This window comes from Dendrobates tinctorius, unplaced genomic scaffold (genome assembly GCF_039654945.1).
Source record: "Dendrobates tinctorius isolate UK_male_01 unplaced genomic scaffold, ASM3965494v1 ptg000140l, whole genome shotgun sequence".
NCBI lineage: Eukaryota > Metazoa > Chordata > Amphibia > Anura > Dendrobatidae > Dendrobates > Dendrobates tinctorius.
The window spans coordinates 967,002-986,010 of record NW_027361808.1 but is presented as its reverse complement, the minus strand read 5'-3'; the positions used below and the strand labels follow the sequence as shown (position 1 = coordinate 986,010).

General features: G+C 41.7%; 1 protein-coding gene across 1 annotated transcript in view; it reads right to left on the bottom strand.

The window, feature by feature from the left end:
- Nucleotides 1–19,009, bottom strand: part of SMOC2 (SPARC related modular calcium binding 2) — a 792,053-nt gene that overhangs the window by 221,784 nt on the left and 551,260 nt on the right. Inside the window, exon 9 of the mRNA XM_073545093.1 lies at nucleotides 1,343–1,425. Coding sequence (XP_073401194.1) covers nucleotides 1,343–1,425 — 83 coding nt within the window. The remainder of the gene's footprint in view (nucleotides 1–1,342; nucleotides 1,426–19,009) is intronic.

The following is a 19,009-nucleotide window of genomic DNA, read 5'->3' as shown; positions in this document are numbered from 1 at the left end:
TAATTTATAATTATTCTTAAAATTCAGAAATTTAGACCGATCCCCAAAAAACACATCAGGAGTATGAATCTTTGGTTCAGCAGCATGTGAATGAGCAAGATAGGCGGAAATTCCCTGCACTTCAGCAGTGAGCTGCTCCACACGATCAGACAATTGCTTCATCTCCATTGAGAGAAAAATTCCCCCTACAGCCTCATAGATATAGAGGAAAAAATATGCACAAAAAAAAAAAAAATTCTGACACACTTTTTTTTTTTTTTTTTTTTTTACAATTCTCTCCTGCTATTGAGTACCCTAGGATCTGCGGTATGGCTGGTGATTCTATTATGGTGAGTCACCGAAGGAGGAAAAAACAAAATACTAGCTAAGTCCAGAAAAACCAGAGAGGTTGGCAGCTATCAGATTGCAGACCCCTGAACCTATCCACAACAACTAGCAGTAGCCGTGGGGGGTTCCTACGGTGCCCTAGACCCCTCGATCACAGTTGGAGAACTACATAGCCTAAAGACAGAAAGGGGAAAAACTAAACTGCCCCAGAGCAGACCCAAAAGCAATAGACAGCCCCCTACATGTATTGTCGGTGAAATACAGATGAAAACACAAACACAGACAGAAAGACAGGCTGAGTAAACGATGGGGTCCAACTAACTAGATAGGACAGAAAAGATGCTGGCTGCAATCCGCAAAAAACCCTACCAAAAATGTCCACAAAGGAGTGAACATGTATATATTATTGTCAATTCTATGGACCCACTAGATAACTGTAAGTGCAAGGGAAAAGGAATTATCTGAAAGAGTTGAGATGCGTGATAGACCTGCAATGACTAGGAGACTGAGGACATTCTGCCCAAGGCATGTTTTTCATTTGATTTTGTGGACTCTTGGTCAGAATTTCTGGAGGGCTAGTAGGGCCATAATACATTGAACCTACATGACCTTCTGGTTCACCTTCTTTACACTAGTTTTTAGTGAAGGTTGCGCCTTTTTTGCTGCTTAGCTGTGCTTTTTGTTGAGTGTGTCGCAAATCTAACATCTAATCTTAACAGCAGAATTCTGTTCCATTTTGATAATAAATCAGACCCATTTCCAGGGTTAGTACATGTTTATTTATCATTTTTAGGCTGAAATCATGTAGCCATGTTTCAAATAGACAGCGCAATAATGCAACAAGGATGGCACATAGGTGGTATTTTCAACAGTTCTAAGCTTGGTTTTGTGAAAGGGCACATAAACCTAATAGACGTAATCAACTCTGCAATATTAAAGTTAGATACACGTATAACACCGAAGCCTAACTATGTTAGTAGGATATAGAACATAGATGACTTTAAGAAATTTTTACCTTGAAGTTGTCTTCCTCTATACATATCTTTTGTTTTGCCTGGATGAGCTCTTGCTCCATTATCACACTTTGGTTGTTCATATCTAGAATAGCAAAAAAAATTATTTTCAGATTTGCTACAAAAAAAATCTTTCACTCTGATAAAGATATCTTTTTTTATTAATAGTGCAATATAATTACTCTTGACTTCATATACATAGGAATTTATGAGTGATCTCTCACATACCAAGTAATTCAAAGGGAGAAAATAATGGAAGCATACTAAAAAACATAATTTAAAAAGGTGCAATTTATTTAGAGACTACTACTAAGTTTCATTATAATATCTATTAATTATTATTATTACTAGCCACATTTTTGTACAACTTAATTCATTAGCAAGTACTGTAGTCACAGCAAGTACCACTCTCTGAGAGCAAAACTTTGGCAACCATTAGCTCACCTTTACAGTGTATCAAAAAGATATGGCAGTTGGTACTAAATATCTCAAATTTTGACCACTTACAGATTTCCATCAATACAATGTTTAGTCCTTGAGCTGCTTGGCCCAAACAAGTCTCTTCTTGTTTATAATCCTCAGTAATAGCTTCTTTGCAGCAATTCGACCAGAAAGGTCTGTTTCTGGTACCGTAGTCTTCTCTGGACAGTGAATATTGAGGTGTTTCTGCTATTTAATGTATGTCAAGGATTTATAAAGGTTGTGTTTTGAGGTGCTGTCACATTGAGCTGGTAACTCTGATGACCTTATCCTCTGCAACGGAGTTAATTCTTTCTTTTCCCTATGCTGGGGCAGCCCTCATAAGAGTGAGTTTTATCATAGTGATTGATGGTTTTAATGACTACATGTGAAAATACCATTAACCTTCGTCAGGCTGCATAATTTTACAACGTTAACAGCAGTGGCGTAGCAACTGTTTGTGGCGCCCGGGGCGGTCGAAAAATTTGCCGCCCCTTTGGTCATTGATAATCCGTAAAGGGCTGGGGGCCCCACCTATAGCATCACACAGAGGGCCCCCACCAAACACAGTCACACAGAGGGCCCCCACCTACAGCGCCACACAGAGGGCCCCCACCACATAGCAAGTGCCAACCATGACGCTACCACAGAAAGGAAACCAAAATAAATGTCTCATGAAGATAAACCCTGTATACCCGTCATTGCGAGGGGGTCACCTGCCCAGGACCCCCATGTATTAGCAAGAGCTGTGGATTAAAGATGTTTGTGTACTAATACCACAAATATCTGGCGGTCCCCAGTAAAGGTGGATTAACAGCGAAACCCTGTCTGCAATGAAACAATCCAATAAAATATCACAGAAGAAAAAAATAAATCCAAAACCTGATGGTCGCGTTGCTGTACGTCCTGGTGCGCAGTAGCGCGACAGCGCAAACACCGGCACCAGGGCATCCAGGAAGCTCATCCAGCAATTTGACCATTCTGCATTTATAATGCTTTTGCTTAAATTCAGCTTACTTACAGATGTAGCAGAGCCAAGTTTGTCATTTTGCATAACTCACTCATTGTCACATAATAAGGCAATTTTTGTTGCATTGGGTCCTACTATATACAGTGGGGAAAAAAAGTATTTAGTCAGTCAGCAATAGTGCAAGTTCCACCACTTAAAAAGATGAGAGGCGTCTGTAATTTACATCATAGGTAGACCTCAACTATGGGAGACAAACTGAGAAAAAAAAATCCAGAAAATCACATTGTCTGTTTTTTTTTCATTTTATTTGCATATTATGGTGGAAAATAAGTATTTGGTCAGAAACAAGCAATCAAGATTTCTGGCTCTCACAGACCTGTAACTTCTTCTTTAAGAGTCTCCTCTTTCCTCCACTCATTACCTGTAGTAATGGCACCTGTTTAAACTTGTTATCAGTATAAAAAGACACCTGTGCACACCCTCAAACAGTCTGACTCCAAACTCCACTATGGTGAAGACCAAAGAGCTGTCAAAGGACACCAGAAACAAAATTGTAGCCCTGCACCAGGCTGGGAAGACTGAATCTGCAATAGCCAACCAGCTTGGAGTGAAGAAATCAACTGTGGGAGCAATAATTAGAAAATGGAAGACATACAAGACCACTGATAATCTCCCTCGATCTGGTGCTCCACGCAAAATCCCACCCCGTGGGGTCAGAATGATCACAAGAACGGTGAGCAAAAATCCCAGAACCACGCGGGGGGACCTAGTGAATGAACTGCAGAGAGCTGGGACCAATGTAACAAGGCCTACCATAAGTAACACACTACGCCACCATGGACTCAGATCCTGCAGTGCCAGACGTGTCCCACTGCTTAAGCCTGTACATGTCCGGGCCCGTCTGAAGTTTGCTAGAGAGCATTTGGATGATCCAGAGGAGTTTTGGGAGAATGTCCTATGGTCTGATGAAACCAAACTGGAACTGTTTGGTAGAAACACAACTTGTCGTGTTTGGAGGAAAAAGAATACTGAGTTGCATCCATCAAACACCATACCTACTGTAAAGCATGGTGGTGGAAACATCATGCTTTGGGGCTGTTTCTCTGCAAAGGGGCCAGGACGACTGATCCGGGTACATGAAAGAATGAATGGGGCCATGTATCGTGAGATTTTGAGTGCAAACCTCCTTCCATCAGCAAGGGCATTGAAGATGAAACGTGGCTGGGTCTTTCAACATGACAATGATCCAAAGCACACCACCAGGGCAACGAAGGAGTGGCTTCGTAAGAAGCATTTCAAGGTCCTGGAGTGGCCTAGCCAGTCTCCAGGTCTCAACCCTATAGAAAACCTTTGGAGGGAGTTGAAAGTCCGTGTTGCCAAGCGAAAAGCCAAAAACATCACTGCTCTAGAGGAGATCTGCATGGAGGAATGGGCCAACATACCAACAACAGTGTGTGGCAACCTTGTGAAGACTTACAGAAAACGTTTGACCTCTGTCATTGCCAACAAAGGATATATCACAAAGTATTGAGATGAAATTTTGTTTCAGACCAAATACTTATTTTCCACCATAATATGCAAATAAAATGAAAAAAAGACAGACAATGTGATTTTCTGGATTTTTTTTTCTCAGTTTGTCTCCCATAGTTGAGGTCTACCTATGATGTAAATTACAGACGCCTCTCATCTTTTTAAGTGGTGGAACTTGCACTATTGCTGACTGACTAAATAGTTTTTTTCCCCACTGTATATCAAGCAATTGCATTGTGAGCAATTCCCTGGCAATCTTTCTTTTTTTTTCCCCTCAGTTCTCAGCAGTTGTGTCAACCGCCAGCTGTACGACGTGCACAAGGGGTGTAAGAAAATCAGTCGTAAGGGTACGGAAAATTCAGGCTCCTAAACTGGGCTACAAGATGTGGAATGGGAAAGTGCTTGGAATGGGAAAGTGCTTATTACAATGCAATTGCTTCACTGCTTGTACAGCATGCAGTTATATGACACACCCAACTCTGCTATATCTGTGCATAACCACATCACTATTATCAGCTCTGAGCAGCTGCTGCAGAACCTCTTGGCAGGGATCACACACACAGAGGGCATGCAGCCTGGTGAAGCAGTTTCTTCCATTAATAATAAAAAAAGAAAACTTCATGAGTTTTCCACTAGTTGCACATACTAATAGGATTAGCAGGGCTGCCCTGCTCTCCCCCCATGCATGGGGCACAGATCCCTGCAGCATATCTTCCTGGCACTCTATAGCCCCTCACCCACACAGTGCCCCAGCACAGCATGGGGGCAGCTTACCTGCAGGGCAGGAGTGGGCATCAGCCTGGCAGAGGACTTGGTTCCCGGGCACATCCAGCATGAGTGAGAGCATGGAGCAAACCCCGCCCTGGATCCGGTGTATACACATCAGACTGGGTTGGTCTACAGCAATCCCAGCCACCCCCATAACTGGAGGAAGGAGGAGACCTCCAGCACTGCTGCACCATCCACAGCCAGGGAGACTGGGCGGAAATAAGTTCTCCCACAGAAGAGAGGAATTGCTGCTGCTGCCACTGTGCCACCCCCACACACGTGCCGCCTGGGGCGGACCACCCCCGCCCCCCCGCGCTACGCCACTGGTTAACAGGCTGCAGAGGTACAATTGTACCTTCATATATACCTCCACTGTGGGAAGACTTTCTCCTTTACTTGGTTTCAGAAACTAAAGTTCATTCAGCTACAAATGTTATGTTGATATCTATTGGCCAGTGTTGTTACTGCTCACTTATGTTGATGTCAATTAAGTTGATTCAAACTGGGAGTGGCTTCTACTTCTCTTCCTGCCTCCCTCCTCTCAGTAGCCATTTTGCTGTTCATCTCATTGCTGTGAGCACACACATTTCTAGGCTTGTGAAGTCTTCAATTTCTTGGATACGAAGGTAGGAAAGTCTCACAGCATCTAACAGCCAGTTATACCTTCATTCGCCTTATGTGGAGACAGAACAGTCAGAAATTGTCTTTGAGCCTGGACTTGGCTTACATATATTTTGTATGAAACTTATCACTATAGGTATGATTTTTATACGAAAAATGGATAATAATTAGTATCTACATATTGTTTTACGATGTTTTACTTCTATTCAGCACAAAATAAAGATGGTGGCTCTGTTACAATTTTCCTATTGGTCAAAAAACAGTCGAAGATGGAATGAAAATTCTGAAACCGTATACGGTTTACATAATATATAAATGACATTTATAAATAATTATCACTAGAAATAATTTACTTTTTTACCTGCACTTTAGAATCGAGTTTCATTCTACTTGCCACGTGTTACTGAACTAAATTACGAAGCCAAAATTCATCTACCAAGTCATCATGAGTGATAGTGATGCTGGATCTAGTTTCCGCCATAATCCAAGAAAACGTGTTTGCAGGTTAGTATCATTTTGTGAAAAGCCAATAATGTAGTATTGTGTAGTATTTCGGAAAATTATTTATTTTTCATTTTTTCATATTTACAGATTTACGTCTGACGAAATAATGCGAATGCTAGAAGAATCTGATTCTGAGCATGAGGAAGAACCATATGTTGCATCTGATGATGAAAACTATGTACCACAAGTGGATGTTACTGAAGAAGATTCAGACATTGAACAAGAAATGGTCATAGAGCAGGAAAAAGAATACGACTCAGACGAAAGTGTTGAGGATGAGTCTGTGCCTCAAAGTGCAGGCGACATTTGGACTGCTAAGGATAAAACTCAATGGTGTAGTGATCCACTGCCAAATGCACAAACAAAATCTCGTAATGTCCTACGACAAAGAGGTGGCCCTGCAGCAATCAGCAGCCTGTATACAGCAAAAGAGATATTCAAGTCAATCATGACTCCTGAGATGTGTGACATCATATTACGAGAAACGAATCAAAAGGCCAAGAGAGTTTGTGATGCTTAAAACAACGAAATGGTACAACGTTTTCCTGATTCTTCTGAACGGCCACCACAAAAAACATTCAAGCAATTTACTGAAACTGAACTCCATGCATTTTTGGCATACTGATTGCTGCTGGTGTGCACAGAGACAACAAAGAGAATCTGGAGGAAATGTGGAATGTTGATGCTCTGCCTCTTATACGTGCAGCCATGTCTCGTGACCGCTTCAAGATGATACTCAGATTTATCAGATTTGACAACGAAAATACACGTGCAGAACGTGTGCAAACAGATAAAGCTGCACCAATACGGGACATCTGGACAATGCTGAACAGAAATCTGAAGAGAGCCTACAAGCCATATAATTGTATCACCATTGACGAGCAATTATTTCCATTTAGAGGCCATACTAAATTTACCCAGTATATACCTTCAAAACCAGCTAAATATGGCATAAAGATTTTCTGGGCTTGTGACTTGTCAAACGCCTACCCATTACAAGGTCAGCTCAACACTGGGAAACCAACTGATGGTCCTCGACAAGTAAACATTGGTGAACGAACAGTATTGGACCTAGTGAGCTTGTATAAAGGCTCTGGAAGAAATGTCACCACCGATAACTTCTTTACAACCATGGAACTAGCTAAGGTATTGAACTCCTGGAACATGACACTAGTTGGTACAGTGAGAAAAAACAAAAGGTTCCTACCTAGCAACATGCAGCCTGCCAAAGAAAGGCCTGTAAACTCGACAAATTTTGCCTACAATCATGATGCAACAGTCTGTTCATATGTACCAAAGAAGAACAAATCAGTCGTGCTTCTATCATCTATGCACATGACGGGAGAAGTTGAAGAGACACTAGCAGCCAAGCCAGAGATAATAAAATACTACAACAAAACAAAAGGTGGAGTTGATGTTATGGATAAAATGTTGGGAGAGTACACTGTGAAACGACGAACATTACGTTGGCCTCTGGCATTTTTCTACAATATGATTGACGTCACTGGGTTTGCATCCTACATCATCTACAGAGAACACAATCCAAGCTTCAGGACAAAGGATCAACGAAGAAAGTTCCTGAAAGATCTCGCAAATCAGCTGTGTGTGCCTGCAATTGAAGATCGTAGTACAAGCCGAATGATGATGAGAAACCATTTTCTTCGAGGTGCAGTAGAAATGGTGCTTGGACAATGCATTCTGGTAGCATCGCAAGCAGCAGCTGGCCCTCAAATACCTCATGGTAGTCGTGGACCCTCCCCTGTTGTTGGTAGTTGCTATGTCTGCCGAGACCTGAGGCGAAAACAACGTAAGACTAGAAAGTCTTGTGTGGTTTGTGTGAAACCCATTTGCGATGAACACTCGGTAGTAGAGTTGAGCAATACCGTCCGATACTTCAAAGTATCGGATCGGAATGGATCGGCCGATCTTAAAAAAAAGTATCGGTATCGCCGATTCCGATACCGGAAGTCCCATTCAAGTCTATGGGACTTCCGGTATCGGAATAAGAAAAACCCTGTTTTTGCTTTGTACAGCCTCTCTGGGGTCTGTACGGGCCTTTCGGGGGGCTGTGCCGGCCTGCCAGGGGGTCTGTGCAGGCTCCGGTGGTCTGTGCCGGCCTGCCGGGGGGCTGTGCCGGCCTGCCGGTGGTCTGTGCAGGCTCCGGTGGGCTGTGCCGGCCTGCCGGGGGGCTGTGCCGGCCTGCCGGGGGGCTGTGCCGGCCTGCCGGTGGTCTGTGCAGGCTTCGGGGGTCTGTGCAGGCATCGTCCGATGGGACTACAAGTCCCATCGGGCGATGCCTGCTACCATCACAGTGATTGACACATTAGCCAATGATGGGACAGTAGTAGTCCCATCATCCGGCTAATGTGTTGAATGTAAAAAAAAAAAAAAAAAAATTACATGCTACATACATGCTACATACCTACAACATGCATACTACATACATGCTACATTCATACTACATACTACATACATGCTACATTCATACTACATATATACTACATGCAACATACATACTACATATATACTACATGCATGCAACATGCATACTACATATATACTACATGCAACATACATACTACATATATACTACATGCATGCAACATGCATACTACATATATACTACATGCTACATACATACTACATATATGCTACATACATACTACATATATACTACATGCATGCTACATACATACTGCATGCTACATACATACTACATGCTACATACATACTACATATATACTACATGCATGCTACATACATACTACATGCTACATACATACTACATATATACTACATGCATGCTACATACATACTACATACATACTACATGCATGCTACATACATACTACATGCTACATACATACCACATACATACTACATATATACTACATGCATGCTACATACATACTGCATGCTACATGCATGCTACATACATACTACATACATACTACATGCTACATACATACCACATATATACTACATACATACTACATACAATACATTCATACAATACATACATAGACATACAGTACATATAACATAGAGTAACATACTTACCAATACTTGTCACATTGTTCCCCGAAGCCATTGTCTTTTACGGAATAAATATTAACATAACAAACCACAAAAATACTCACCCACGATCCAAAGCAGTCCACGAGTGTGTCCCACGACGATCTTGGGTAGAGAACTGCAGCATCAGCTGATGCTGCCGTTCTCTACGGGCTGCAGGAATCCAATGACGGAAGGTAGGTATCCTTCCGCACTGTATTCCTCCGCCACTTAAAAAAAAAAAAGTCCCTATTCTCACTTTATGGTAAAAGCTGTGTGGGAATTTCCCACGCAGCAATGGCATAAAGTGAGACTAGGGACTTTTTTTTTTTAAGTGGCGGAGGAATACAGTGCGGAAGGATACCTACCTTCCGTCATTGGATTCCTGCAGCCCGTAGAGAACGGCAGCATCAGCTGATGCTGTAGTTCTCTACCCAAGATCGTCGTGGGACACACTCGTGGACTGCTTCGGATCGTGGGTGAGTATTTTTGTGGTTTGTTATGTTAATATTTATTCCGTAAAAGACAATGGCTTTGGGGAACAATGTGACAAGTATTGGTAAGTATGTTACTCTATGTTATATGTACTGTATGTCTATGTATGTATTGTATGAATGTATTGTATGTAGTATATATGTGGTATGTATGTAGCATGTAGTATGTATGTAGTATGTATGTAGCATGCATGTAGCATGCAGTATGTATGTAGCATGCATGTAGTATATATGTAGTATGTATGTAGCATGTAGTATGTATGTGGTATGTATGTAGCATGTAGCATGTATGTAGCATGCATGTAGTATGTATGTAGTATGTATGTAGCATGCATGTAGTATGTATGTAGTATGTATGTAGTATATATGTAGTATGTATGTAGCATGTAGTATGTATGTAGCATGCATGTAGTATATATGTAGCATGTAGTATGCATGTAGTATGTATGTAGTATGTATGTAGTATGTATGTGGTATGTATGTAGCATGTAGTATGTATGTAGCATGCATGTAGTATATATGTGTTATGTATGTAGCATGCATGTAGTATGTATGTAGTATGTATGTAGTATGTATGTGGTATGTATGTAGCATGCATGTAGTATGTATGTAGTATATATGTGGTATGTATGTAGTATGTATGTAGTATGTATGTAGTATGTATGTAGCATGCAGTATGTATGTAGTATATATGTAGTATGTATGTAGCATGTAGTATGTATGTAGCATGCATGTAGTATATATGTAGTATGTATGTAGCATGTAGTATGTATGTAGCATGCATGTAGTATGTATGTAGTATGTATGTAGTATATATGTAGTATGTATGTAGCATGTAGTATGTATGTAGCATGCATGTAGTATATATGTAGTATGTATGTAGCATGTAGTATGTATGTAGCATGCATGTAGTATGTATGTAGTATGTATGTAGTATATATGTAGTATGTATGTAGCATGTAGTATGTATGTAGCATGCATGTAGTATGTATGTAGTATGTATGTAGTATATATGTAGTATGTATGTAGCATGTAGTATGTATGTAGCATGCATGTAGTATATATGTAGTATGTATGTAGCATGTAGTATGTATGTAGTATGTATGTAGTATATATGTAGTATGTATGTAGCATGTAGTATGTATGTAGCATGCATGTAGTATATATGCGTTATGTATGTAGCATGCATGTAGTATGTATGTAGTATGTAGTATGTATGTGGTATGTATGTAGCATGCATGTAGTATGTATGTAGTATGTATGTAGTATGTATGTAGCATGCATGTAGTATGTATGTAGTATATATGTGGTATGTATGTAGTATGTATGTAGTATGTATGTAGCATGCAGTATGTATGTAGCATGCATGTAGTATATATGTAGTATGTATGTAGTATATATGTAGTATGTATGTAGCATGTAGTTTTTATGTAGCATGCATGTAGTATATATGTGTTATGTATGTAGTATGTATGTAGTATGTATGTAGTATATATGTGGTATGTATGTAGTATGTATGTAGTATGTATGTAGTATGTATGTAGCATGCATGTAGTATGTATGTAGTATATATGTGGTATGTATGTAGTATGTATGTAGTATGTATGTAGCATGCAGTATGTATGTAGCATGCATGTAGTATGTATGTAGTATGTATGTAGCATGCAGTATGTATGTAGCATGCATGTAGTATGTATGTAGTATGTATGTAGCATGTAGTATGTATGTAGCATGCATGTAGTATATATGTAGTATGTATGTAGCATGTATTATGTATTATGTATGTTGTGTTATGTTATGTTATGTATTATGTATTATGTATGTAGCATGCATGTAGTATGTATGTAGTATGTATGTAGTATTTTTTTTTTTTTTTAACATTTAACACATTAGCCGGATGATGGGACTACTACTGTCCCATCATTGGCTAATGTGTCAATCACTGTCATGGTAGCAGGCATCGCCAGATGGGACTTATAGTCCCATCGGACGATGCTTGCACAGACCCCCGGACATCAGCACAGCCCCCCGGCAGGCCGGCACAGCCCCCCGGCAGGCCGGTACAGACCCCCACAGGGTGCACAGACCACCGGCAGGCCGGCACAGCCCCCCGGCAGGCCGGTACAGACCCCCACAGGGTGCACAGACCACCGGCAGGCCGGCACAGCCCCCCGGCAGGCCGGTACAGACCCCGGGCAGTCCACACAGCCCCCCGGCAGGCCGGCAGAGACCCCCGGAAGGCCCGAAATGACGGCGCATCTTGATGCGCACACACCGCGCATCATGATGACGCCATTTCGGCTGTCAATCAACTTTGAACTTCCGATTCCGATGCCGACTTCCGATATTGAAAAAATATCGGAAGTCGGTATCGGAATTCCGATACAGCAAGTATCGGCCGATACCCGATACTTGCGGTATCGGAATGCTCAACACTACTCGGTAGCAAAGACAACATGCATTACATGCGAAGAAAATCAATAAAAAAAGTTTTACATTTTCTTTTATAATGTAAATGAACAGTTTTTTTACTTGTTTATAATAATAAAATAGCATTATCATTAAAAAAATATATTCTTTTTTCCTTGCATTATCTTCATTCAAAATATATGAGGGTACATTTGTACCTATGCAGCTTGTTATGGATGCAAAAATATCTCGAGCCCTTATCTCGGAAGGGGGTGGAGATATTTTAATGAAATTTGGCCAATATATTCTGGACCAAAACTGCAGAGATGTCACAAAATTTCAGCCCTCTACGGCTTTTCGAAAAAAAAAGTTATTGCAATTTTAAAAAGGAATAGGTACAATTGTATCTACTCAGCTGGACGAAGGTTAAAATCCTACCAATTTTCTAAATTGACTAAACATAAAGTCTTAAAGTAATGATGGACTTCATTTCTCCATACTTAAATGAGTATTTCTTACCATAATCTGGCTTAGAACAGTTACAGTATAGGGCTCAATAATATATGGAACTGTGCAACTATCAGGTGTGTTTTACAGAGGCAGTGTTGGTACAAACACTTTCTGAAGGCATATGGTTCCACAAATAAATATGTAGCTTTCATGGTTTTGCCTTTTTGATTTTAACCCCTCTCTGCCATCCGATGTATTATTCCATCCATGTGACCTCGGCTTTATTTCCCATATACGGAATAGTACGTCATAGCGATCGGCTGCGCACACGGTGGTGTGCGGCCGATTGCGGCCGAATGTCAGCTGATTCTAACAGCTGACACCTGGCACTAAGTGCCAGGAGCAGGCACAGACCCAATGACATCCGATATGATGACATCCGGGTTACCAGACCTGAGAAACTTCTTGTTATGTGCAGTGCATGTCAGGAAGTCTCTCAGGTCAGTCTGCACGAATTGCAGCGCTGACAGCTTCTATAGCATACAGATGCTGCTTCATCTGCATGCTATAGAAGCGATCAGCCTGCACAAAATGATTGTCCCATAGTGGGACAAAGTGTGAAAGATAGAATAAAGTAAAAAAAAATAAATAATTGTAAAAATATTTTTTTTAAAATAATAATAAAAAAATAAATATTTATTATATCACTAAAAAAAAATTTCAATTAAAAAAAATCTAAACAATAAAAGTACACATATTTGGTATCTCCACATCCGTAATGACCTGTCCCACTAGTTAACCCCTTTAGTGAACCCCATAAAAAAACAAGGCAAAGAACAATGCTTTATCATCATTCCGACGAATAAAAAGTGGAATAACATGCAATCAAAAAGCCGGATATAAATAACCATGGTACCGCTGTAAACGTCATCTTGTCCCACAAAAAACAAGCCCCAAAACAGCTCAATCAGCGGAAAAATAAAAAAGTTATAGATCTCAGAATAAAGCGATGCAAAAATAATTATTTTTTATATAAAATAGTTTTTATTGTATAAAAGCGGATAAACATAAAAAATGATATAAATGAGGTTTCACTGTAATCGTACTGACCCAAAGAATATAACTGCCTTGTCAATTTTACCACGTGGAACGGTATAAACACCCCCCAAAAGAAATTCGTGAATTGCTGGCTTTTGCTCATTTTGTCTCCCAAAAATCGGAATAAAAAGTGATCAAAAAATGTCTTGTGTCCAAAAATGGTACCAATAAAAACGTCAACTTGTCCCGCAAAAAACAAGACCTCACATGACTCAGTGGGTCAAAATATGGAAAAATTATAGCACTCAAAATGTGGTGATGCAAAAACTATTTTTTGCAATAAAAAGCGTCTTTTAGTGTGTGACAGCTGCCAAATATAAAAACCCGCTATAATGCCTCTTTCACGCGTCCTGATATTCTGGGTACCTGAGACGTCAGTGTCAAGTGTGGCATGCATGTGCCACATCAGTATCACAAGGACGGGCGCCAGGGAAGAAGCGTTACAGTAAGTGCTGTTCCCTGGTGCCGGGTGCTGAACTGGCTCTCAACATTCTCCCCTGCTCTGCCGGTGATCGGCTTCTTTCCCAGCGCCTGTGTGTTATGCGTATGCACGTGTACTGTATATTTTGTGGCCCATGCTGACATTAAAAAACGGACATGTCAGCATGTTTTGCCCATCGACACATGGTTCATGGAAGCACACTGACATGTGCACAGACCCATTCACTTGAATAGGCAACTAGCACTCCGTTCCTCCCGAGACTCTCTGCATGGCTGCCCAATGGTATAAAATTATGTAACACACCCATGGTACCAACATGATCACTGCACCCCTAGATGAATTCATTGAGAGGTGTAGTTCATAAAATGGGGTCACTTATTGGGGATTCTGCTGTTTTGGCACCTCATGGGCTTTCCCAGTGGGTCATGGCACCTGCAAACCATAACAGTAAAATCTGGCGCTCCTTCCATTCTGAGTTCTGCCATGTGCAATTCAGTCTGTATAACAGCACTATTACAGCCATGTCTTTACTTTAATTTGCAAAATCATGATGGCAGGTACACTATAAAGATGGTCTACGGTTATTACATGTCAGTCACTCATGTAATACAGGAACTGTATGAGTCAGCTCGTACCAGGTGGCTGTGGATTTTATGTAGTGAATTTAGCCATGAGCGAGTATACTCATTGCTCAGGTTTTCCCGAGCCCGCTAGGGTGACCTCCGAGTATTTTGGCGTGCTTGTCGATTTAGTTTTTGTCGAAGTAGCTGCATGATTACGGCTAATAGACAGCATGAATACATGTGGGGATTCCCTAACAATCAGGCATTCCTCACATGTATTCAGCCTGTCCAGCAGCCACAAATCATGCAGCTGCGTCGACACAAACTAAATCTCCGAGCACGCCAAAATAATCGGAGGACACCCGCGCATGCTCAGGAAAACCCGAGCAACGAGTATATTCACTCATCACTAGTAGTGATGCTAAACTGCCTGTACAACTCAAATAGCTGTTGTATTATCGCTTGTTCAACAACCATCTCTCCAACTCCACGAAGACACTGACAGTTTGGGGCCCCGTGCAAGCAAGAAATATGTCTGGGCCCCCACCTTTTATGGTGACAAAGAGATATATATATATATATATATATATATATACACACACACACACACACATACAGTATATACAGTATATATAGCCACACACATAGATATCATATATATCTTACATAGTCTCCGTTATTATGTTACGAAAATTAACAAAAATACAGGACAACACTGTACATAACAGCAGAGGGGAGGAAGCTATAAAATAACCGATGGCACCATATATGACTATAGAGGATGGTACATAATAATGGACAGTGTAATATATAATAAAACAGTAAAACTGTGTAACTAAGGTCTGTACTATACATAATAAATGTGCACACGAAAAAATATGGAAGGTTTTACAGTACAAGCAAAGTTAATGAGACCCCTGAAGTCTCATGCACACATTGCTTATTTTTCCTTGCAGATTTGTAGCCGATTATAATCTGCATAATGTAAATTCTTGCAGCGTATTTCACCCATACTAATGAGTGGAGGAAAATATGTAAGGAAAGTATGGCAAAAATGTGCAAAAAAAATAAATGCATTTTATGCAGCGTTCTTCCTGCCAACACATTAGGACATACAGGAAAACTTTCTCCTGCAAATCCTGAATGTGTGCACATGGCCTTAGTCCCTGTCCTGTGTCCCTATATTCATTATAAGTATTTGATAGCATTGTAATGAATTTGGGGGTGGGAGAAGGCATTATCATGTACTGTGCATCCTCCACCACCTCCCAAATCATTACAAGTCCATCATAAGCCCCCTTACTCCCATGCCACTTCCCCACCCCTCTTATTGTCCTCTCCCCACCCCATTCATTATCATCTCCCCCACATCTATCATTATACTCTCCCTCATCTCCATCTATGTCCTCTCCCCCACATTCATCACTGTCCTTTTCCCCATATCCCACTCATTGTTCTCTCCAACTCCATCACTCTTCTCCCCCACATACCTCATCGTCCTATCCACCACCCCATCATTGTTCTCCCTCACCACACCTGAGTCCTCTCCACCAGCATCATCATTGTTCTCCCCACCAAACCTCAGTGTCCTCTCCACCACCCCATCATTGTTCTCCCCCACCACACCTTAGTGTCCTCTTCCCCACTACAGCTCAGTGTCCTCACCACCACCGCATCATTGTTCACCCCACCCTCATCTTTGTTCTCCCCAGCACAGTGTTTTCTCCACCAGCCCAATCATTGTTCTCCACTACCCTCATCATTGTTCTCCCCCACCACCCCATCATTCTTCTCCCTCACCACACCTGTGTCCATTGTTCTCCCCCACCACACCTGTGCTCTCCCCCACCACACCTCAGTGTCCTCTCAACCAACCCCAGCATTGTTCTCCCTCACCCTCATCATTGTTCTCCCCACCACACTATAGTGTCCTCTCCACCAACCTCATCAATGTTCTCCCTGTCCACACCTGTGTCCTCTCCCCCATCACATCTCAGTGTCCTGTCCACCAGCCCCATCATTGTTCTCCCCATTCACACCTGTGTCCTCTCCCCCACCAAACTTCAGTGTCCTCTCCACCAGCCCCATCCTTTTTCTCCCCCAAACTCATCATTGTTCTCTCCCACCCTCATCATTGTTCTCCCCAGCACAACTCAGTTTCCTCTTCACCAGCTCCATCATTGTTCTCTCCTACCCTCATCATTGCTCTACTCCAACACCCCATCATTCTTCTCCCCACCACACCTCAGTATCCTCTCCCTAGTGTTTTGCTTAAAAAACTCACCTCTCTGTCCGTTCCACCGAAGCATCATTGTTGCTAGATGTTTTCTCTCTGACACAGGTGCGCTGCTTGCTGATGTCATCAAGCTTTGCACACCTTTGTCAGGAAGAAGAAGAAAGCGCTGAGCATGAAGCAGAGTATGGATCTCTGCAGCTCTGCTGCTGTCTTCTCCTGTAGGCAGCGAAGCTGCAGGGATCGCTCCCTGCCCGCCACACGAGGGAAATGTGGCCATGGGCCCAGTGGGCTCTGAGAAACAGGCCAGATTGCCCTCAGTATTAGCTGCCCTGCAGGGGCCCCCCTCCACCTCCGGACCCCAATGCAGTTGCACCGGTTGCACCAGCTGTATGTCTGCCACGGAAACTCCACTCTACACTGGAATACTCACCTTAATTGAGGACAGTAGTTCTTTATAGGAAAAGTGGCGCAAGATCATGCCAGACTCTTCTGAAATCAGTTATCTCCAGGAGAACAAAAGGTTTATGGCTGAGTTCACACAATGTACGAACTGTTACTCCGAATTTGGCAGCAGGATTCACGACTTGAACTTCCAGCCTCATATGTGTCTATGAAGATGTAAAATCGAGTTGGGAGACCCATGGTCTGCCTATGCATTGCTGTCCATACAATTACTGTAAAATATGCTCATCTGAACCTGGCCTTAGGATGCATTTACGCTACCTGATTTTGGTGTTAAACTACCGCAATTTCGTAAATAAATATTCAAATTTACTGATCGGCGAATATGGCAACTCTTGTTCATAATAAACCTTCGGTGTAAAATCACATTTACAGACGAAGGCAGCTCCTGCAACAGTCTGTAATTCAAACAAGTACACAAAGCTGCACACTTAAAGGAGTGGTTCCCTTCAGTTGCTTGTCCCAGTTTGACATAGTTTGTTATAAAACAAAAACAAATAACTGCACTTTAACCTCTTAGTGACTGAGCAATTTTGACCTTAATGACCAAGCCACATATTACAATTTTGAACAGTGTCATTTTATTTGTCTTTTCATGACATATTGTGCTTCATGAATGTGATAAAATTTCTTCAATATGACTTGCGTTTATTTATGAAAAAAAACTGAAATTTGTCAAAAATGTTGAAAATTTAGCAATTTTGAAACTTTTAAATTTTGTGCCCTTAAATCAGAGAGTCGTGCGTTTATTTATGAAAAAAAACTGAAATTTGTCAAAAATGTTGAAAATTTAGCAATTTTGAAACTTTTAAATTTTGTGCCCTTAAATCAGAGAGTCGTGGATCACAATATAGTTCATCAGCAGATTTGGCTTTCAGTACCATCTTTATGCAGATGACACACAACTATATACGTCTTCCCCCGACCTTACCCCCGCTGTACTACAGAACGCCAGTGACTGTCTGTCCGCAGTCTCCAACATCATGTCCGCTCTCTATCTGAAACTCAACCTCTCCAAAACTGAACTTCTTCTGCTCCCGCCGTCTACTAACCTCCCTAAATCTGACATTTCCCACTCTGTGGGAGGTACCACAATAACACCCCGGCAGCAGGCGCACTGTCTGGGTATTATGTTTGACACCAATCTCTCCTTCACATCCCATATACAATCTCTTGCCCGCTCTTGCCGCTTACACCTAATGAACATCTCTAGAATCCGCTCTTTTCTCACCATGGAAACAACAAAAACCCTCACTGCAGCATTGATCCACTCCCACCTGGATTACTGCAACGCTCTATTAATTGGCCTCCCCGTCACTCGACTACACCTTCTCCAGTCCATACTTAATGCAGTAGCCAGGGTCATCTAGCTGACTAATTGGTACTCGAACGCGTCCGCTCTTCGCCAGTCCTTACATTGGCTGCTCATTCATTATAGGATCCAATTCAAAGTACTTGTTCTCACCCACAAAGCTCTTCACAGTGCAGCACCCCCCTACATCTCCTCCCTCATTTCTGTCCATCGGCCTTACCGACCGCTGCGCTCTGCAAAGGACTTTCGACTAACCTCTGCACTAATTCGTACCTCCCACTCCCGACTCCAAGACTT